Genomic DNA, 23,932 nt, shown 5'->3' on the forward strand with positions numbered 1-23,932 from the left:
AAGCCCTCGCACAGACACAAAGACCCAACACAGCCAAAAATAAATAAATAAATATTAAAAAAAAAAAAAAAAAAAAAAAAAAAAAAACAAAATAATTCCTTGGCAAAGATTCTTAAGAGACCAATAATAGAATTTGTGGTGATAACCCTATTTTGACAACGAGAAACAGGAAAGACTTTAGGATTTTTGGAAAGTTATACCTGCTCAAATCTCTGCATTCAGGGTATCTTTTATCATTGTAAAATGTTCCTTCAAAATAAAAGAAGGCTGATTTATATAGGTCCTGAAAGAAAACAGATGGTATTGAGATAAAGTACAGTATTAACAATTATAAAATTGCTCTAAGTATTAATTCCACATTTGTGTGTCATAAAATCACGTTAATATGTTTTACAATAACCTCATGCAACTTCACAGAATCTGTTCAGTTCATTAATTTATTATTTAACAGGAACCTCCTATGTGGGAAGTATTATGTTAGTTACCAGGGATAAAGATATAAAGACATAATCCTTGCTGCTATTTTCAATTGTATCCTTTTGTAATCACTAGGTTTGATTTAAATTTGTATATTGTCCTGAGATTCATGAAAGGAACCGAATTAGAAATGAAATAAACTTTAATATTATTTTATTATATGCATACACGGCAGTGACAGTTATTTTGGATACCAGAACTAAAAACTAAACAAAGCCACATCTTTGATGTTTCCCCAGTGTTAATGACAATGATCATGGAGCTATGTTGTTCTGTCCTTTTTTGTATTTTCAATGGGCTTTTATAAAAATTCCCCCTTTCTATTTTCAATAACTCTTAGGCAGGCAGAATGTGAATATCTATTCTTATTCAAGCAATCTTGCCCAAAGTACCATAGAACCCTCAGGTTTCAACTTTCAGACTACCAGACTTTCCATCAGAGGGGTGGTCTCTTAATCCTGACCTTATAACAGAATCATAAAAATACCAAAGACCAAGTCTCACCTCAGATCCATAAGTGAGAATCTCTGATGATGTGGCTCAGGCACCAATATCTTCCCAACCCCCTGAGGAGATTCAGATGTGCAACCAGCGCTGAGAACCACTCTGTTGGACTCGTCCTTGACCATTTGCTTAGAATTAGACCCCTGGGTGAGGGTCAGAAGACCTATGTCTTTTTCCTACACTTACTCCTCAGACCTCAGTTTCCTCACCTGTACAATATCTGCCATGCTATCTTATAGGATTGTGGTGAGAATCAAAAGCAGTTTATGAACTATAAAAGATATATAAGTTTCAGGCATTAAAATAATATCACCCTAAGATAGCCTAATTTCTCTCCTTCTTCGAAGCTTCGATTTTTCTTTCTTATTTTTCTTCATTCCCCCATTTACAGATCACCTGGCACTGGCGTCAGACACCCTTCTAAGACTGGTTATGCTATTTCTTCTCAGACTACTCAACTGAATCTCCTGACCCTCTGTTTCCCCGTGTAAAATCTGAGTAAAGCCAATACGTTCTCCCCATGTGGTTGCAGAGATGAAAGGATATAACGTACTATAATGCCATGCCTGGCTGCTGTAACACAAAATACACCACTTACTATACTTCTAAACCTTCAAAGAGGTAAGCTAGGGTCCAAAATAAAGATTCTGAAAGAATCACTACTGCCTTATTTTGGAAACAAAACAAAGAAAGTTTAGTGTATATAAAAATATGTTCGTATAGAACTTCATCTTAAGTGATTCAGGCAGTTTAAAACCTTTGGTGTAATTATTAATTAGAAGGGGGACTCTAAAAGAACAAAAATCTTTTCATTATATCACTATATAAACGGCTAGAAAAGAAGATGTGAGTAATCTCACTATCAGTTAATTTTCATTTTCAATGGTAACCAGAGATCCTCAACTAACTAGTTTCCCTATTTGTCAGCTGGTTTAGCTGACTAAGTTGCAAGGGAGGGAAATAACCAACTGACGTGGAAAAACTATAAGAAGTTACTTCTGTTATTAATCTAATGTAACCTAAAGGTCCACCTATTACTATTTCAAATTTATAAACAAAGTAACTATGGATAACTAGTATGATCATTTGAACAAAGTCATTATCTATATGTCATTTTAAGCATCTAATAATCATGTACTCTCTTGCTATCATTTCAAGTCAGCTGCGTTAGAAGCTCAGCAACATTCCTAAGATTTGCTGTGAGGAAAATAGTAATGGGGGAAAAGAAGTGTCAGAGAAGGCTGGGTAAGAAAATTTTTACAACTTAAATTTATGTTACCATTTTTCCTATATCCAGGCTTTACTTATAATAAGTAACAATAATATGTGTGTCAAGTATTTTCTCAGAGTTCCTCTAAGTAAGACCCTTAAGAGACTACTGACAAAAAGAGATTGACTAATCTGAGCTATGTTAAAAAGATTGATAAATCAGACATTAAAACCTGAAGAACCATTAAAAACAAACAAAAACAAACCTGAGCAGAAAATACTGACACTGATTTTATACATATATTTTAAAAATGTACTTCATTCTTGAACTACTGTAGTCTAAAACAAACATTAGCAAAACATTACATTTTAGACATGGCTTTTAAAAGAGATTTAAATACACTGGCCCAATTCTCCTAGTCCTCTCACACACCAAATTCATCAAAGAAAGTATTTTGTTCAAATCTTGTTGGCTGGAAATAAGATTCTCATTTCCTCAGCTGCAAGAGCTGCAAGTCACTAATTTGTTCCATGATTACAGTGAAATACATGCCAAATATCTCCCTGTCAAAAAAACCATTATAACTTAAGGACCTATTTTCAGTTTGTTAGGTGTAACAATGGCATGGGGCAAACAGATGAAATAATTCTGGCAAAATGCTGAGAACTGTAATGGGTACATAAGGGCTCCTTATACTATTCTCTTTTTCATGTGTATGTTTACAATTTTCCAAGGCAAAACTTTAAAAAAAAAAAAAAAAACACTGTAAAATACAAATGCCGATCATTGAAATAAAAATCTTTCCACAGGCCAAACAACTATGAGTTCACCTTTCTAAAACATAGCTTAGAACAAGGAGGCAAATGAAACAGGTCCCTGAACAGGCAAAGATTCCACAAAGCCCATGTACTAGAATCTTGCCGTTAATCACAGCACAGCTCAAGTTTTCACTCAGTGCTTGTTCACCAAATAAATAAAAGGGTAGGGAAAGATGTCTAAAGCCAGGCATAGTACCAACATGGCAAAGAAAGAACGTGGGGCTTTGAAGGCAAGCTGGCAATGGTCTGAATCCAGCCTCTACCACTGCTTACTGAACACGGGTAACTCATGACGATGCTTTGACCCATCTTTTTCTTACCTATAAAATGGTGATAATTCTTTCCAAAGATACTGTACTATCAACTAGTGTACTATACAACTGGCACACGATAAGTGCTAAATAATCAGAGGATATTATTTTAATACATGGAAGAGGCAGAAACAATGAAACAGCAGATGTATAAATAGGACTATGGGTCATTTAGTCCCCTGCTTAGAAAGCTGCTGAAGGCATGAGCACTGATGTACAAACACAATAAACTAAACAAGTCTGGTTAAAAACACTCTCCAGGATTCCTGGAGCTAAGACTGATTCCCAGATCTGACTCACCGCTGTGAGCAGTCATGACATGGTCAGAATAAGGAGGGTGAATTCAGATTTTTCTTCTTAAATTGATCTTATAAACTTATAGCTACACCTTGTTATACTTTTTTCCCCCACAGGGTGGAGAAACTGCAGAAGACTGCTTCTCTTTTAGAAGAAAAGATAAATCTTCTATTTCCTGGTGTGCATACAGCCTTGAGATTCCACTTGTTTCTCTTTAATGTTTACCTTCAAAAGCACCAAGCTGGCAAACCTGAAGAACCCAAATATCTTAAAACCACTTTCAATATAACTCAAAAACTATGCTGGTCTCCATGCCAGTCACCCAAAAGACTGGAATACAGCCAGCCTTGTGGGACAGACAAACATATCAAATAGTATCAGCATATTATTATAAAGCACTAAAATGGACAAACGAAATGGGGCCAGAGTGGCAAACAGAGGACAGTCAAGAAGAATCTCATATAATAAGTGAGGGAAAGGGCTTCCCACCCATGTTCAAACACTCAGAGGCATAAAAAAGTATGGTACGCTTGTGCCAGATAAATTCACTGTGGCTGAAAGATAAGGTGTAAAAGCAGGGGGTGAACAATATAGAAAGTTAACTTGAGAATCACCATTACAAAAGGCCTTATATGTCAGCCTAAGGAACTCTGACCACACGCAACGGAGAACCACTGAGACTTTTAGATTGGAGAATGACAGGATCAATTTTTTAAAAAAATGTTTTCAAAAAGAACGGATTTATTCTTTTAGAGCAGTTTTACGTTTATCATAAAATAGGGAGGTGCAGAGGCCTCCCACACACCCCTCCCCCACCACACGCACAGCCTCCCCATTATCAACACCACTCACCACAGTGGTACATTTGCTACCAAGGGGGAACCTAAACTGACACATCATAATCACCCAAAGTCCACAGCTTACTTTAGAGTTCACTCCTGGTGTTCGATCTGCCTTTGAAAGACATCTTGAGTGGCAAGTATGGGACAGTCTAAAGGTGGGGAAACCAGTTAAGAAGTCTCTATAATAGTTCCAGGAGAAGATGCTGAGGGCCCAAACTAAAGCATACGGCAGTGGAAAAAAAGAGTCTGGAGCTATTATGGCAGGATAAACAGCAACGGAAAGGGAGAGTTTCATCTGAAGAAAAAGGGAGATGGTAGAATAATGAGTTTAAGACTAACTGAGCTTGAGGTATCTGGGTTCGTTTATTCAGCAAAGACTTGGGCACTTCCTCTGTGTCACACATCATCACAGGAACACATCACTGAACAAAACACAGTCCCTGCCCTCACGATTCAAGGGAAGGAAGACAGACAAATATATAACATGATGTTAGGTAGTGATGAGTGTTATTAGCATGTCGGGGAAGAGAATACTAATACAGGGAAAGACCTCTCTGTCGAGGCAACATCTAAAAGAAGAAGAAATGAGGGAGTGAGTCATCTGAATACCTGGTGAAGAACACTCTAGGGTGAAGGAACATAAGATACAAAGGCGCTGAGCAGGACCCTGCTTAGCATACATGAGAAAGAGCAAGAATGGCAGGTTGTTTGAAGGCAACAAGTGACAAAGAGGGTGTTAGCATATGAAGTTGGGAGGCAGACAGGACCAGATAATGGACCACAGTAAGGACTTTGTATTTTATTCTAGATATAAGAGAAAGCCACTATAGACTTTCAAGCTGAAAAGCAACAGGATCTGACTGATACTTTACAGTATCATCTGGCTGGTATAAAGGAGAAACAGAAGTGTGGAAAGGGGCAGGAGGAACAGTCACTAGGCTACTGCAAAAGTCCAGGCAAGAGATGATGGTGATTTAACCAGCCTGGTACCTGTGAAAGAGCAGAGACATGGGCAGATCCTAAATATAATTTGAAAGTAGAGCCAAAGCACTTGCTGATGCCTTCAATGTGGGATGAAAAGGAAGCAAAGATGATTCCAAGGTTTTTAGCTTAAGTAACCAGGTGTAGAATGAGTGTATTTACTGAGATGGGAACACTGGGGAAAGTACAGATTTGAGGAAGAAGAGAGAACTAGAGTCTGTTTTTGAACAAATTAAGTTTGAAATGTCTATTAGACATTCAGTAATTGTCAAGGAGGCAGTTGGAAAAAATAAGTCTGGAGTTCAGAGAAGATGTTGGGATTGGAGATGAAAATCTGGGCTAGGAATCTGGATGAGATCGCCTAGGGAGTATACACAGAGGAGAGGTCTGAGGATTGATTCAAAGGGCTTCATAACATTTACAAGTCAGGAGGATGAGAAGCATCCAGCAGAGGAATTAAAGTCAGACAGGAAGAAAATTAGGTGGGTGTAACATCTTTTTTTTTTAAATAAATAAATTTATTTATTTTTGGCTGCACTGGGTCTTCCTTGCCGCGCATGGGCTTTCTCTAGTTGTGGCGAGCCAGGGCTACCCTTCGTTGCGGTGCGCAGCCTTCTCATTGTGGTGGCTTCTCTTGTCACGGAGCATGGGCTCTAGGTCCGTGGGCTTCAGTAGTTGTGGCACATGGGCTCAGTAGTTGTGGCTCACAGGCCCTAGAGCACAGGCTTCAGTAGTTGTGGCACACGGGTTTAGCTGCTCCGCAGCATGTGGGATCTTCCCGGACCAGGGATCGAACCCGTGTCCCCTGCATTGGCAGGTAGATTCTTAATCACTGCGCCACCAGGGAAGTCCCAGTGGGTATAACATCTTAAAAGCCAAGTAAAGAAAGTGTTTCAAGTAAGAAGGAATATTCAGTTGTGTCACATGCTGATGAGAGGTCAAATAAGATGAGAACTAAGTCTATGGTGGCATTAGTAAAGTGATTTTGGTGGAGTGGTGATGAATAAAAGTGAGTGTAAAACAAAGTGGGGGGAGAAAAAGAGAAACAATGAATTGAGGTACTATTATTAATTCTTCTTATTATTAACTCATTAACTCTTGAGTCAGTTTACCGAGAAGAAAGCAGAAAGATGAGATGGTAGCTAGAGGAAGATACAGGGTCAAGAAGAGGTTTAGAATGGGAGATGGGAGATATTACAGCCCACTTGTGTACTAATGGGACAGCCAACAGAATGGAAAAAACTGATGATGCAGGGAAGAGGGGATAAATACAAGAACAAAGTCCTTGGTTATGCAATGGGGGATGGAATCCAGTAGACACCTACATTGGCTTTTGATAGCAGCAGGTTTAGCCCATCCATTGTAACAGGTGTGAAGGCAGAATTGCATGGGCAAATGGGTAAATGTAGGTAAAAGACAATGGAAAATTCTTTTCTGATAACTTATTTTCTCAGTGAAATTAACAGCAAGGTTTTCAGCTGAAGGTAAGCCACAAGGAAAGGATGCTGGCAGTTTCAGAAGGAATAAAACAGTTACCTTGAAAAGTGGCAGAGTGTATCGACTATAGAGAGGTGGTAAAAATGCCGGGCAGCACTGAGGCTAAGGGAGAATGCCCAGTGACGCTTACAAATAATGGGTTTGGAAACCAAGAGAGAAAGAGATTTACAAAGATTGGAGTACACTTAAAACCATGAAAACTGGGGGGAAAGCCCAGAAGAACGATTTAGAATAAGAATTAAGATGAAACCTAAGTTATAATAACATCTGTATGGCTGGTGATAAAGGAATGAGCAAAAAGAAGAGATTGTGATGGTTCTTGTCCAAACTCTTATCTCCATTCTAGTTGTTCCAACATCTTCTTAGTGATCTACAGGAGATGCTGCCCTTCTTAAGTATGCCAGTAAATCTGAGGTCCTCTGCCAGAGTTGTACCAGGTAACAGAATTAGGTCAAGCTTGCTCTATGATGAAATTCAGAAGGATCAAGGCCCTACTGTTATTGAGTAAGCAATCCCTTCTGGAAACTGTGGGTGGCCAGTCTGCCACTTGGGTCCTTTCTATCCTGATCCAATGAGTATGCAGGGTTTCTCTGTCCTTTTGAGAGCAGCACCCTGGGAAACACCAGCAAGGACCATCACCAGATATTACGTCCCTGTTTGCTTCGATCCTTGAACTAACAGGTTCTTCTATGGGCAATGATGCTCTTGGGTAGACTCCAACGCTTTGCTGGGGGCAGTTATGACAGACAAACTCATACACAGTTTGAAAGAGAAGAGAGTGAACAGCAAATTCCAATGCTACAGTGAGGTCAAAGTGTATGAACGTGGAACAGAGACCTATTGTTTAGAAAATTAGGTGGTCCTATGACCTTAGAAAGAAGAGTGTACAGAAAATAGTTGAGAAATAAATGGGAGATGAAGAAATCAAAGCTGAATATAGCCTCATCTTTAAAAAGGTCTTGATGACAAAAAGAAGGGAAGAGGGACTTCCCTGGTGACGCAGTGGTTAAGAATCCACCTGCCAATGCAGGGGACACAGGTTCGAGCCCTGGTCCAGGAAGATCCCACGTGCCGCAGAGCAAATAAGCCCATGCGGCACAACTACTGAGCCTGCACTCTAGAGCCCACGAGCCACAACTACTGAGCCCATGTGCCACAACTACTGAAGTCCGTGTGGCTAGGGCCCGTACGAAGCAACAAAAGAGAAGCCACCGCAATGAGAAGCCCGCACACTGCAATGAAGAGTGGCGCCCGCTCACCATAACTGGAGAAAGCCTGCGCGCAGCAACGAAGACCCAACACAGCCAAAAATCAATCAATCAATAAATAAATTTAAAAAAAAAATAGAAGGGAAGAGATGAGCTTGATGGAATGGCATAGAAGAAGAAAGCATTCACCAGAATGTTTATGAGCCTGTTCACCTAAAATCACTATTTCCTTAGCTTATTATTATTATTTCCTCTTGTTTTATGAGTGTTAGAAAAAAAAAATCACCTTACTTTGCTGATGTGCTCAGGGGCTTGGTCAGGAGTGTTGCTGAATTCCCCACCAATCTGGAGGTCACTGACACAGCAAATTGAATCCCTCAGTTCCGTGAGCTTTTGACTGCCCAATACCAGCATCGTCTGGTATGGTTTGTGTTCTTTGTGCTACGAGTCAGACAGTAAATAAATCAGTGTTCACTTAGAGACAAAGCAATTAAACTATAAATCCTGTCATGACCAGATCTAAATTAAGTTACTTGTTTTCTTACTTTAAGTTATTCCCATAATATGGTGTCCTGTGTTTTCTTAGATTCTGCATTTGTCTACTCAGCATCGATTAATTATAGCTCCAAACTAATTGCCAAAGTTGTTTACATCTCCCCTGTGATCCAGAGCCCATACTCTAAAACCATCTCTTTTATCTAACTCTCATATACCAAGCCGATATTTCCCCTGTCCTAAGTCAATCCAGAGCCAGGTACCAGAAACTAGGGACAGCCTGATAGCCCAGAGCCCACTGGAATTATTCAAGATAGCCAATCCTAAACTGTTTACTCTGCCCTGCCATGCCTTTCCCATGGAAACCCAATAAAGGCTGTGGCCTATGCTTTTCCCTTGCCTCCTGACTGATACTGGTGCTTCCCCCTGTGGCCCTGCATGATGTGGCATACCCTTTCCCCTCAGGAAATGTAAACAATAAAAATCTTTCAATGGCACTGGCCTCTAGTGCTGTCACTCAGTCACCTCCATAAATTAAAATCCTATGAGTACAATTGAGACACTTGGTGCTGTGGTCTGACTGCTCATGTTTGTCCAAAATTCACACATTGGAATCTTAAGACCCAATGTGATGGTGTTAGGAGGTGGGGCCTTTGAGGGTGATTAGGTCATGAGGGTGGAACCCTCATGAATGAGATTAGTGCCCTTATAAAAAAGAAGTATGTAACCCAGAAGAGGACCCTCACTAGATGCTGGCATGCTGATCTCAGACTTCCAGCCTTGAGAACTGTGAGAAACAAGTTTCTGTTGCTTATAAGGTACCCAGTCTGTGCTAGTTTGTTATAGCAGCCAGAATGGACTAATACACTTGGCAATAAAACTTTTTTAGTTTAAGCTAAATTTTATAATCAAGATGCTACTAAAGTGACATTAACATGAAGCACCTTTGGAATATAACTTCACTGTCTTTTAAATTTTCCTGGAAGTTACCTCATTGAAGTCAAGCAATCTATACACTACCCGCATGTTATAAATGCAGAGGTTTGGTTTTATTGGTTTTGTTTTGCTTTGTTTTGATTGATAATTTGAGATCTTAATCAAACAAAGTAATTAGTACTACTTCCCAGATGATTCATAAAAGTCTATTTATTCACAAGTGCAATTTATGTAGAGTAATATTTCAATGAAACCTTATCAAAGTTTATGATACATGTATTTGGAGAATCAAGAATATATACACTCTGGGCTGGGATAGAGTTCTCTTTATTAGAGACTCTTAAGAAATTCCTGGATACCCCTGACCTGTTAACTTTCTGCATTTTCATCTAAGAAGAGCTGTCTTTAGCTAGTTCAATAACTTCCCAAGAATTTTGAATTGGTGAAAAAAAACCCCACCCCTTTCCTTCACCAGTTTTTCTGCAAAAAAAAAAAAACAATCCTCAAGAATACATATTTTCAGAATCACTGTGGATTTACATACACTTCCAGTTGCTACTAGTACAGAAATCAGGTATACATTCCAACGCTGTAACTGTAATCCTATTACTCAAGAGATAATTTGAAATCTGACCTTATTTACCATATTCCTTATATAAAAAAGAACCCAAGAATATAGACAGAATGTCATATGAGACAGCATATGCTTGCATTTATTTTGGTTCAAATAAGGTTCAAATAATTAAACTTCAAATAATTAAATTCTTTGACAAAAGTCACTCATATTATCTGTGAATCCAAAAGGTTTTACTACTGACCTTATGAAATATAACAGGGTACAAGATATTCACAGATAGGATAAGCTCTCCTTCTTCAATCATGTCTGCTGGATTTTCAGGCTTTTTTCCTATGGCATGTGACTCCTGAAGAAGGAAAACAAGTTAATAAAGACATTAAAATCAGACACTGTGACCCAGATCAGAGGCAGTGTAGAATAAGGGCTATAAGCAAGGGCTTGAGTCAGCCCTGGGTTTGACTCCTAATTCCATTTCAAGAAAATTGTTAAAAACCTCTCTAAGCTTTAGTTTCATCATCTATAAAAAACAGAAAATACTTATTTTACAGAATGGTTGCTGGAAATGTATAATAAAGCATCTAATAAGACATTTGGCACTAAGTGCTTAGCAACTGATGATTAAACAGGAGTATCACCTAATGTTGGTCTAATACTGGCAGTTACTAACACTTTTACATACCTCTTCTCATATTATCATGAAAGCTATTTGACAGATGAAGCTTAGGTTCACCAATTTACCCAAGGTAAATCAGGGTTAGAATGCAAATACAAATCTGTTTGACTCTAAAACCCATTTTTTACTACACTGTCACATCTTTAATCCATCAATACATCACACTCTCTTTTATATGTGCTTAATAACTATAAAATAGAGGCCACCAGGGAGGACTGGTTAAGAAGTAAAGGTGCAAAAGATGTTTTAAAAACAGGTGGTAGTGACATTGTGCAAAATGGCACAGCAGGAAGCTCTAGGGGATCAGTCCCTCCAGCAAAGCAACCATTAAGATGGAAAGCGACTGGAATCAACTATTTGGCACTCTGGAACCTGATCAGACACTTGTGTCAACCAGGTCAGTGCCTGATGAAGGAGCAAGCTGCTGATCTTTCCTAGGTTAGCAGAGGGTATAAACTAACTACCATGGGCTAAGAACTACCATCATTTAGCCCTGTTGCAGATGTGGAGACAGCAGCCTGTGGTCTTGGAAAAGGTGGCCGACACCAGGACGAGCAGTGGGATCTTGTTCTCCAAAAACTGGGGGTAGTGTGATTTGGTTGGTCTGGCAATGCCCTGAGGGCCTGGTGCAGATACTTGCCTTCACTTTTACCAGCAGTGGCTTCCCCCAGCAGCATCCACTGGAAAATTTAAAGACACAGGACCCTTTGTGGAGTCAGACATTTAAGGAAATCTTGGTCAGGTCACTGGCTGACCAAAGTGATAATTAATCAGAAACATCAGTGACCATACGGGCATACCTTGGAGATATCACAGGTTCACCTCCAGACCACCGCAGTAACAAATACTGCAATGAAGTGATTCATATGAATTTTCTGGTTTCCCAATGCACATAAGTTATATTTACACTATACTGTAGTCTATTAAGTGTGCAATAATAGCATTATGCCCCCAAAAACAATGTACAGACCGTAATTTAAAACACTTTGTTGCTAAAAAATGCTATCTTCTGAGCCTCAACAAGTTGTAGTAATAATGTCAATGTTCACTGATCATAGATCACCAAAATAAATATAATGAAAAAGTTTGAAATATTGTGGGAATTACCAAAATGTGACAGACATCAAGTGAGCAAATGCTGTTGGAAAAATGGTGCCAATAGACTTGCTCAATGGAGGGTTACCACAAACCTTCATTTTGTAAAAAAAAAAACGCAGTATCTGTGAAGCATAATCAAGTAAAGTGCAATAAAATACGGTATGCCTGTACACAACAAGGACTACACATTGGAAAAATAGTTTGGAAATGTCACAAACAGCTCCAGCTCTCAACAAGTAAAAAACACACTCAGAATGTCTAGTTCTCAACAAAAACTTATAAAATACACAAAGAAACAGGAAAATATTGCCCATTCACAAGAAAAAAAAGAATTTGACAGAAACTACCATTGAGGAAGCCCAAACACTGAAATTACTAGTCTAAGATGTTAAATCAGCTGTCTTAAACGCACTCAATTAGCTAAAGGAAACCATAAACAAAGAACTAATGGAAATCAGGTTCCTCAATAAGATTAAAAGATGATTTCTCGGGACTTCCCTGGTGGTCCAGTGGGTAAGACTCCACGCTCCCAAGGCAGGGGGCCCGGGTTCGGTCCCTGGTAAGGGAACTAGATCCTGCAGGGATGCCGCAACTAAAAAGTCCACATGCCACAACTAAGAAGTCCACATGCCACAACTAAGAGTCCGCATGTTGCAACTAAGAGTCCGCATGCCACAACTAAGACCCGGCACAGCCAAAAATAATAAACAAACAAACAAACAAACATTTTTTTAAAAAAGATGGTTTCTCACCAGTAACCATGGAGACAAGAAGGCAGTGCAATGATATATTTAAAGTCATGAAAAAAAAAAACAAAACAGTCAACCAAGAATTCTACACCCTGCAAAACTAGCCTTCAGGAATAAAGGAGAAACTAAGCCATTTTCAGATAAACAAAAGCTGAGGGAGTTCATTACCAGTAGACCTGCCCTATAAGAAATGTTAAAGAGAATCCTTCAGCCTGAGATGAAGACACTAGACAGTAACTTGAATCTATAAGAAATAAGGAACATTGGTAAAGGTAAAAACATAAGTAATTATAAAAGTCAGAATTACTGTACTTTTGGTTTGTACCTTCTCTTTTTCCCTATGTGATTTCAAAAGCAAAAGCCTAAAACAATATTTATAAATTATGTTAACAGACACATAATATATAAAGATGTTACCTGTGACAATCACCATATAAAGGAAAGAGATGGAGAGGTATAGGACTATACACACACACACACACACACACACACACACTACTGAAAAAGTTGGTACTACTAAAACTAGGTTGTTCTATGTTTAAGAAGTTAATTTTAATCTGCAAGGTAACCACTAAGAAAATAACAACACATACAGAAGGAAAACAGAACGGAATCAAAAGGATACACCACAAAAATTCAGTTAAATACAAACTGAATGGAAGTAATGGAAGAACTGAAGAACAAAAAACATATATGACATACAAATAGCTAAATAGCAGAGGTAAATCCTCATCAGTAATTACTCTAAATGTAAATGGACTAAACTCTCCTCTTAAGAAGGCAGAAGATTGGCAGGTTGGATAAAACTAGATCCATCTATGCACTCTCTACAACAGACTCACTTTAGATATGAAGACACAAAGAGACTGAAAGTAAAAGATGGAAAAAGATATTCCATACAAATAGTAACCGAAAGAAAGCTGAGGGGGCTATATTACTGTCAGACAAAATAGACTTTAAGTCAAAGAAAGGTTACAAGAGACAAAGAAGGACATTATATATTGAGAAAAGATACAATCCAGCAAGATACAATACTTATAAACATATGCAGCTAACAATAGAACTTCACAAGATATAAAGTGAGAACTGAAGAGAAAACAGGTGGTTTCTACAATAATACTTGGAGATTTCAATACCTCACTCTCAACAAATAAGTAGAACATCCATATGGAAAATTAATAAGGAGATAGAAGACTTGAACAACACTATAAACCAGTTAGAACTAACAGACATATATAGAACACTCTATCCAACAATAGCAGAATATACATTCTTTTCAAGGGCACAGGGACCATTCTCTAGGACAGACCACCAAGTCCTAATATATTTAAAAAATTAAAATCATTAAAAGTATCATTTCTGGGACTTCCCTGGTGGCGCAGTGGTTAAGAATCCGCCTGCCAATGCAGGGGACACGGGTTTGAGCCCTGGTCCAGGAAGATCCCACATGCCGTGGAGCAACGAAGCCCATGCACCACAACTACTGAGCCTGAGCTCTAGAGCCCGTGAACCACAACTACTGAGCCCATGTGCCACAACTACTGAAGCCCGAGGGCCTAGAGCCTGTGCTCCGCAACAAGAGAAGCCACCGCAATGAAAAGCCCGTGCACCGCAACAAAGAGTAGCCCCCGCTTGCTGCAACTAGAGAAAGCCCGCATGCAGCAACGAAGACCCAACACAGCCAAAAATAAATAAATAAAATAAATAATTTTTTTTTTTTAAAGTATCATTTCTGATCACAATGGAATGAAACTAGAAATCAGTAACAGGAGGAAAACTGAAAAATTCCATGTAGAAATTAAACAGCATGCTTTTAAACAACCAATGGGTCAAAAAAGAAATCACAAGGGAAATTACAAAATACCTTGAAACAAATGAAAACAAAAACACAACATAAGAAACTTATGGGATGCAGCAAAAGCAGTACAAAGAGGGAAACTTACAGCTCTAAACATCTACATTAGAAAAGAACAATCTCAAACCAATAACCTAAGGAACCAGAAAAAGAAAACTAAACCCAAAGCTAGCAGAAGGAAGGAAATAATCAAAACTAACTCAAGGGCTTCCCTGGTGGCGCAGTGGTTGAGAGCCTGCCTGCCAATGCAGGGGACACGGGTTCGAGCCCTGGTCTGGGAAGATCCCACATGCCGCGGAGCGGCTGGGCCCGCAAGCCACAACTACTGAGCCTGCGCGTCTGGAGCTTGTGCTCCGCAGCAAGAGAGGCCGCGACAGTGAGAGCCCCGCGCACCGGATGAAGAGTGGCCCCCGCTCGCCACAACTGGAGAAAGCCCTCGCACAGAAACGAAGACCCAACACAGCCAAATATAAATAAATAAATAAATAAACTTCTTTATAAAAAAAAAAAAAAAAAACTAACTCAAGAAGAAACAGAAAATATGAATAGACCTGTAACAAGTAAGAAAATTAAATCAGAAATTAAAAACCTCCTAACAAAGAAAAGCCCAGGACCAGATGGCTTCACTGGTGAATTTATCAATCCTTCCTGAAGTCCTCCAAAAAATCTGAATAGGAGGGAATACTTCCCAACTCATTCTATGAGATCAGCATACTCTGATACCAAAGTCAGACAAAGACACTATGAGAAAACTACAGACCAACAATCCTTATAAATATAAATATAAAAATTCTCAACAAAATACTAGCAAAACAAGTTCAGCAGCATATAAAAGGGATCACATATCACAACCAAGGGGGATTCATCCTCAGGATGCAAGGGTAGTTCAACAAATGCAAATCAATGTAATATACGACACTAATAGAATGATGGAAAACAACACATCACCTCAATTGATGCAGAAAAAACATTTGACAAAATCCAATACCCTTTCTTGATAAAAACATTAAATAAAATAGGAATCAAAGGGAACTTACTCAATATGATAAAAGTCATATATGAAAAGCCCACAGCTAAACTAATACTCTAATAGTTAAAGATTGATAAGGTTGTACACTTCTGCCACTTCTATTCAACAAAGTACTAGAGAAATTCTAGCCCGAGAAATTAGGGGGAAAAGGAAGGAAGGAAGGAAGGAAGGGAGGGAGGGAGGGAGGAAGGAAGGAGGACAGGTCAAGCGAGCAACCAAATTGGAAAAGAATAAAGTTATCTCTGCAGATGACATGCATGATCTTCTACGTAAAAAATCCTAAAGAACTCACACACACAAAAAATCCTGTTAGAGCTAATAAATTTAGCAAAGTTGTAGGATATAAAACCAACACAAAAATCAGTTGTATTTCTATACAATAGCAATGAACAATTTGAAAAGAATATTAAGAAAACAATTCCATTTAAAATAGCAAGGAAAGAAATAAAATACTTAGTAAACAATTTAACAAAGGAGATGAAAGACTTGTACACACAAAAAAACTACAAAATGTTGCTGAACAAAATTAAAGACAACCTAAACAAACTGAAAGACATCTTTTGTTCATGGATTGGAAGACAATATCGTTAAGGTGACAATGCTACCCAAAACAATATAAAGATTTTATGCAATCCCTATCAAAACCTCAATGCTTTTTCTGTTCTTATTACAGAAATAGAAAAACTCATCCTAAAATTCGTATGGAATTTCAAGGGACCATGAATAATGAAAACAATTTTGTAAAAGAACAAAACTGGAAGACCAACATTTCCAAATTTCAAAAATGACCACAAAGCCACAGTAATCAAAACAATGTGGTACCAGGATATGGACAGACATACAGACCAATGAAATAGAATAGAGAACTCAGAAATAAACCTTATTTGGTCAACTGACTTTTAATAAAGGTACCAAAACCACTCAATAGGGAAAGGGCAGTCTTTTGTGCTGGGAAAACTGAATATCCACATGCAGAAGAATGAAGTTGAACCTTTCCCTTCTACCATACATAAAAATTAACTAGAAATGGATCAACAACTTAAGAGCTAAAACTATAAAACTCTTATAAGAAAACAGGGTAAAATAAAATCTTCATGACGTTGGATTTGGCGATTGTTTCTTAAGTATGACACCAAAAGCACAAATAACGAAAGAAAAAAAACAGATAAATTGTATTTTATCAAATTTTAAAACTTTTGTACATCAAAGGACACTATCAAGAGAGTAAAAAGGCAATCCACAGAATGGAAGAAAATATTTTAAAGTTATACATATGGTAAGCGTCTAGTATCCAGAACATACAAAGAACTCACAACTCAAAAACAAAGAGACAAACAAGCCAATTTAAATACTGGCAAAGGACTCAAAGGACTTGAATAGACCTTTCTCCAAAGAAAGTATACGAATGGCCAAAAAGCACATGAAAAGATGCCCAACATCAATAATCATTAGGGAAATGCAAATCAAAACCATAATGAATACCACTTCACACCCATTAAGATGGCTATTATCAAAGCCTAGAAAATAACAAATGTTGACAAGAATGTGGAGAAACTGAAACACTCCTACATTGCTGGTGGGAATATAAAATAATTCAACCCCTGTGGAAAACAGTTTGGTAGTTCCTCAAATGTTAAACCTAGAATTACCATATGACCAAGCAATTCCACTCCTTGGTATATACTGAAAAGAGCTGAAAATGGACTCAAACAGATACTTGTACACTAATGTTCATTACAGCATTATTTACGATAGCCAAAAGGAAGCAATTACCCAAATGTCCACAACAACAGATGAATGAATAAACAAAATGTGGTATATCCATACAATGGAATATTATTCAGCCATAAAAAGGAATGAAGTTCTCATGCATGCTACCGCATGGAGGAACCATTAAAACATTATAGTAAGTACAAAAGGCCAGATACAAAAGGACAAATACTGCATGATTCTACTTATATGAAATATTTATAATCGGCAAATCCACAGAAATGGAAAGTAGAACAGAGGTTACCAGGGGCTGGGGTAAGGGAGAATGGGGAGTTGGTGTTAATGGGTATAGAATTTGTTTGGGATGATGAAAAAGTTCAGAAAATAGTGGTGATGCTTACACAGATGCTTACAGAATGTACTTAATGCCACTTAAATGAACGTTTAAAATGGTTAAAATGTTAAATTTTATGTTACGTAAATTTTACCACAATTATAAAAATGAGTGAGAGAGAAAACAGATGCCCTTCTGCACTATTAAGTGCCTAAAACAGCATTTGGCTTGTAATAAGTTGTCAAGAACATGTACTGAATGAACCTATCATGTCTACTAACACTTAATTCCTCATCATTCATCATCTTAAATTATTCTGAGGGTTTTAGCTAAGAAATAATGGATTAGAAAAGAATATAGTTAAACCAAAATCAGGAGCAGAACAAAAATATCAGAAAGAGGGTGGTGAAAGGCATGAAATTAGCCTAATACAGAGGGCAAGACCAAAGTAAAAGCAAAAATAAAGGCAGAGATCTGAGAGGAAAATGTGCCATCACTTGAATTTTTTTTCTTTTTTTTTTTTTGGCTGCACTGCACAGCTTGCGGGATCTTAGTTCCCCGACCAGGGATCGAATCTGTGCCCTCGGCAGTGAAAGTGGAGTCCTAACCATTGGACTGCCAGGGAACTCCCCATCGCTTGAATGTTATCGGTCTTTTTCTCCTACTAGTTCCCAGTCCCAGTGAAGTTTCTCTAATTTGTTTCCAACTAAGCACATCCAATATAAAGCCACCATACAGTCATCACTAACATCAATGAGAGTTTGTTTCATGGGAAAAGGTAGAAAAGATAAGACTTTTACCATCTCATAAGCAAATGTTTCTTGTCTGCAGACCCGGTCTATCGTTATGGTTTCTTCCCGGTGTTCCAGAAGTCTCTTTCTAACCCTGTTACAAGAAAAATCAAACTTCAACATTCTTTACTGGGGCTTCAAAAATATCTTTAATATTTAGCTTTTTATTCTGAACTAATTTTAGACTTAAAGAAAGGCTGCAAAAATAGTACAAAGAATTCCCTTATATCTCTTACCTGGCTTTCCCTGTTAACATCTTACATGTTCATAGAATAATTATCAAGACCAGGAAATTAACATTAATACAGTATTATTAACTAAAGAACTTTTTTGAATTTCACAAATTTTTAACTTTAGTGCCTCTTTTTTTTGTCCCAGGATCCTATTCAGACACCACATTGCATTTCTTATTTCTCCTTTCCCCTCCAGTCTTTTACAGTTCCTCAGTCTCTCTGTCTTTTATGACCTTGACACTTTCAGAGAGCCCTAATCAGTGTTTTTATAGAAAGTCCTTCAATTTGGGTTTAATTGCTGTTGCCTGATTGGAGTAAGCTTATAAACTTTTGACAAGAATACCACAAGAATGATGTTTTCCTTCTCACTGTATCCTCCTGAAGTTCATAATGTTAGTATTAGTATGTCTTATTCCTGTAGATATTTACCTTGGTTAAGCTCCTGTCTGCCAGGTTCCTACACTAGAAAGATATTTTCTTTTCCTTTGTCCCTGATAAGTGTTTGGGGGGAGATACTTTGAGACTATGCAAATCTTGTTTCTCCTCAAACTTTCCTCCAGGAATTTTAGCATTCACCAGTAGATTTTGTCTACAACACTTATTACTGTGGTTTATACCTAACAGTGACTCTCTATTTTCCTCCTTTAACATTTATTCATTGGTATTATGAGGAAGACCTGCCTCTTTCTTCCCATTTATTTATTTCTTTGGTTATTTATATTATTAGTATGAACTCATAAATATTTACTTTATTCTACAGGTTAAAATCTAATACTATTGTTATTCTGTTGCTCAAATTATTCTAGTTTTGGCCACTAGGAGCTCCTTCAAGTTGGCTCTGTTCTTTCAACAAGTCATCATTTTTTTTGTTGTTGTTAAACATTTCCTTACTTTCTGGCACCACAGAAGATGCTCAAGGCTCACCCTGTATTTTCGTGTCTCAGCCCTGGAATCCAACCACTTCTCCTAGGAGCCCTAGTTCCTTCACTGGAGAGAGGTTTAGACACCTGTACCTGAGCACGAGGTGTTCTCATTGTTACTGCAGTCACTGCTTCCAGGACTCTCAGCAGAGAGAGGTACGAAACATACATATATATACTAAACCACACATGTACAAATATCTGTGTTTCTGTATTTTTCTGTTTACATATTTTTTAACTTCAATAATGTAGTTTATTTAACCCAATACTCTGTTATATATTTTTAAAGCCATTGAGTTTATACTAATACTTCTAATCCCAAACTAAAATCAGGATTCATTTTAGCCTTCAACCTTTCCTTGTTTATAACTTTTCTCCACAAGTGAGAAACCCAGCTCCCTTTATCTCTAATCTATTCACTTACACATTCGGTTCTTTAAAAAAACATGGTTTCAGAATTGCTAACCTACACCCCTGTGAAAAACACTAATAATTAGTAGCTCTTTTTGTCTTCAGCCTTACAACACCGAATCCAAGTACACTTTTATACAGAATCAAATTAGATCTTTCTTCCTAATTCTCTTCAGTGTTGTTATGCTAGTCATTTGTAACACAAATAGACACATTTGTTAGTTTTCACATTCTATTTTGGGTCTCCCCCTATATCTTGGCTGGTTTTAATTGTCTGATTACTTTTGGGTTGTGTAAAAGATATGTGAAACACTACTATGATTCTAAGAGAGTTATAAAAAGTATACATATTCAGAGAAGTATCATTCCCTCTTTGTCCCGACCACTAACCTGTACCTATCTCCTCCTTTCTTTCCACCCCTTTCCTACCCACCCACCGCAGGCCACCAATCTCTACAGTTCTGGTTTACCCTCTCCATTTCTTTTGTTCAAATACATAGATACCTATGTATTTTCTTATATTCCTTTTTGTGTCAGTCTGAGTTCAATTAGGAGAAAAAAACTAAACAGTAATTTGAACAGAGAAAGCTTAATCTGAAGAATTATTAACTTTTAACAGAGGGCTGGAGTAATGAGGGACTGGCAAGTAAGAAGTAGAGAACGCTAGAGAATACAGGAATAGCAGATACAAGGAACCCTACCCCTTGCGCTAAGAAAGAATACCCAAGGAAGGCTCCCTTTTCTTCCCCCAGGACTGAGAGCCAGACCTTGTTGGAGAGGGAATGGCTGTGACTTGCTGAATGGCAGAGAAGTTGCTAGGGTGCATCAGTGGAACCCGCTGGAAATCTCCCTCAAGGGTGCCAGGAAAAGCTTTTCCAGGGAGGTTTCAAGGGGAGTGGAGTGGCAGGGAAAGCTCTGCGTTACTGACTGCCGGGTACTGCGGAAGCTGGATGCTGGGGAAGCTGTGTGCGCTGCAGGACCCTGCTGAGCCAGCACACGGCACCAAGAAGCAGAACTCCTTCCTCATGCAAAGTCTCTCCTGTGCCCTTTACTGACAAAGCTTAATACTGTGCCAGTTGGGAAAGGAAAAATATTTAAAGAGCTGAGACTCATTTTTACAGAGCAGGCAAAAAATGTACACTTTTAGATGAGAGCCAATAAATTGATACCCAGTGAAACTTCTTTTTTACATGAAGGGTAACGTACGCTTCTGGGCTTTGCTTTTGTCACGTAACAGTATTTCCTAGAAATCTCTCTATTGGTTCATCCTTCCTTATCCTTTAGCACAGCTACACAATACTGCACTCTGTGGATGTCCTATAATTTCTTCAACACTCTCCTATGTATGTATATTTAAGATATTTCAAATATTGGCTATTACAAACAATGCTGCAACGAATTACCTTATGCATAATAAATTTTCATATTGTTGGAGGTATATCTTCAGTAGAGATTGCTAGAAGTGGGACTGCTAAGTGCCTATGTAATTTTGTGTTGGGCATTACCAAATTTCCCTAGAGGAGGGCTGTTATCAATTTACGTTTCCATCAGGAATGTCTGAAAATGCCTGCTTCCCTCAGCCTCATCAAAAGAATGTATATTTTAAAATTTGTGCCAGTCTGATAGGAGAAAAAAGGTATCTGTCATTTTAACTTGCATTTCTCTAATAATGAATCTGCATGAACATTTTTTCATGTTTGTGAGTCATTTTTATATCTTTTTTGTGTGTGAGTTACTGGTTCATATCTTTTCCCCATTTTCCCTTTGGGTTTTTGGTCTTTGTCCCTCAACTTTTAAGGTATTATATATTTGGGTTACCGGCTCTTTGTGTATATGTTATATTTTCTCCAACTCTGGCAGCTGTCTTTTGACTTTGTTAACGGTGTTTTTTGTCATGCAAAATTTTAAATTTTTATATGTAGTCAATTTTATCAATCTTTTCTTTTTATTACCTCTGGATTTAAATAATAGTTAGAAAGCCTTTCACTACACCAAGGTAGGTATGTTTCATTTTCTATATTTTTATCCCAATCCCTTTGGAGTTTATTCTTGTGTATAGCGTCATACTAAATTTCCATATGCATTTGAATCTAACTGGACTTTCTCTTCTATTCCACTGGTCTATTTGTCTATTCATGAGCTAGTACCCACTGTTTTAATTATAAAGACTTTGTAGTATATTTTAATATATGGTAAAATAACCAGGCACTCACAATTTTCTCCTCCTCACCCAGTTTTTTCCTAGTTATTCTTGAATATATTCCATATGAACTTTATTATCAACTGTCTAACTCCATAAAATAAGCAATACTTTTAGTATTTTTATTGGGATTGCACTTAATCTGTAAATTAACTTAGAAAGAACTAACAACATTATAATGCTTAGTATTCCTATTCAAGAACAGAGGATATCTTTCAATGTTTTCAAGATTTTTTCTGAGTCTTTCAGGAGGGTTTAAAATTTTCCCTTACCTCAGTTTTACACATTTCTTGTTAAATTTATTCTTAAGTATTTAACCTTTTTGACTATTGTAAATGGGGTTTTCCTCCACCATTATGTGCTCTAATTGTTTACTGTTTCTATCTACGAAGGCTATTTTTTTTATTTATCAATTTTGTATCCTGCTCTTACACAATTCTTTTTGTTTTTTGTCTGTTTTAGCACTGATTTCTTTTCCAGGTAATACCATTAAATCATTCACAAATAGAGCTAGTTTTTCTTCTTTATCTACTCTTATGCTTCTAATTGATTCCTCTCGTCAAACTGCATGGCTAATCCTATAATTCAATGCTGCAAAGCAGTGAGATACTAGGCATGCTTGCTGATTCCAGATCTTAGCAGGAATACACGTACTGCTTCTCTACTAAATAAGATACTAGCTTTACAACTAAGGTATATATATTTTACCATGTTGCAACAATAGCCCTGTTAGAACAGTTCCATGTTAGAATGGCCTGATTTTTGTTTTTGTTAGTAAATTCTAGTTTTATTATGTTGTGATCAGAAAGTGCTGTTGGTTTTATTTCTACTCAATGGATGTTATGATGTTTCCTCTGTGACCTAATGTATAACCAATTTTTGTGTGTGCCACGCAGTCTCTAATACTGGGTTATAAATTTTATGTATATATATGTATCTCCATAAGACATATCCTACTGATTATGTTGTTTAGAGCTCTTACCGCCTCACTTTTTTTTAGCCAGTTGATCTGTCTTGTGCTGAGACTGGTGTGTTAAAGTGCCCTATTGTTAGTGTGTTTCTAGCTATGTTTCCTTGTATCCCCTATAGTTCTGTTTTATAAAGTTGGTTGCTGTATTCTTTGGGGTATATATATTTATAAGTATTCTATCTTAACTGTGGTTTGTGGCTTTTAGCACTAAAATGTGTCCTTTGTCATATTTAATGTTTGGGGACTTGAATTTTATTAGTCTGTTATTGGGACCATTACATCTGCTCAATTTTTCTTTCCATTTATCTGGTATACTTTTGTCCCACCATTTATTTTTAGCCTCTCTGAATTACTTTATTTTAGATGTGTCTGTTGTCTCTGTAAGGTTTTTGTTTTGTGAGCCTACTCTAAACCCTTTTATGAGACTGCAGAAAAACTGATGCCTTTGGCCTCAATTCTATTACATTTTCTAATTGTATGTATTTTGTTATATTAGCTGTTTTTTTCATTATGAGACATGTCTTTCTGCCTGTCTATTTTTTAGAAATTGCAGAGGGAGGTTTGGTATTTGCATTTTTGTTCCAGTGGTTACCTTTGTATTTATATATATTTTTAATGCCCCTTGTTACCCATTTTCTCTCTGAAACATAACTGTTTTACCAGGATACATCGCAGAGTTGATAATTCTGAGTTAATTTTCCCAGGTAACCAGTGAGCCCTTTTAATTTGTAGATTTGGGTTTTCTTCCCCATTCTGGAAATTTTTCTTAGATTATATTCTTAAATATTCTATTTACAAGCTATTG

The 23,932-nt window shown here is 37.5% G+C and overlaps 1 protein-coding gene across 2 annotated transcripts in view; it reads right to left on the reverse strand.

The window, feature by feature from the left end:
- Positions 1-23,932, reverse strand: part of SNAPC3 (small nuclear RNA activating complex polypeptide 3) — a 36,612-nt gene that overhangs the window by 9,093 nt on the left and 3,587 nt on the right. For both annotated transcript variants that reach the window (XM_036854724.1, XM_036854725.1), the window contains exons 3-6: positions 18,403-18,487; positions 10,395-10,499; positions 8,437-8,586; positions 201-283 (exon numbers count right to left, since the gene is read on the reverse strand). In XM_036854724.1, coding sequence (XP_036710619.1) covers positions 201-283; positions 8,437-8,586; positions 10,395-10,499; positions 18,403-18,487 — 423 coding nt within the window. The remainder of the gene's footprint in view (positions 1-200; positions 284-8,436; positions 8,587-10,394; positions 10,500-18,402; positions 18,488-23,932) is intronic.

Source organism: Balaenoptera musculus, chromosome 6 (genome assembly GCF_009873245.2).
Source record: "Balaenoptera musculus isolate JJ_BM4_2016_0621 chromosome 6, mBalMus1.pri.v3, whole genome shotgun sequence".
Lineage (NCBI taxonomy): Eukaryota > Metazoa > Chordata > Mammalia > Artiodactyla > Balaenopteridae > Balaenoptera > Balaenoptera musculus.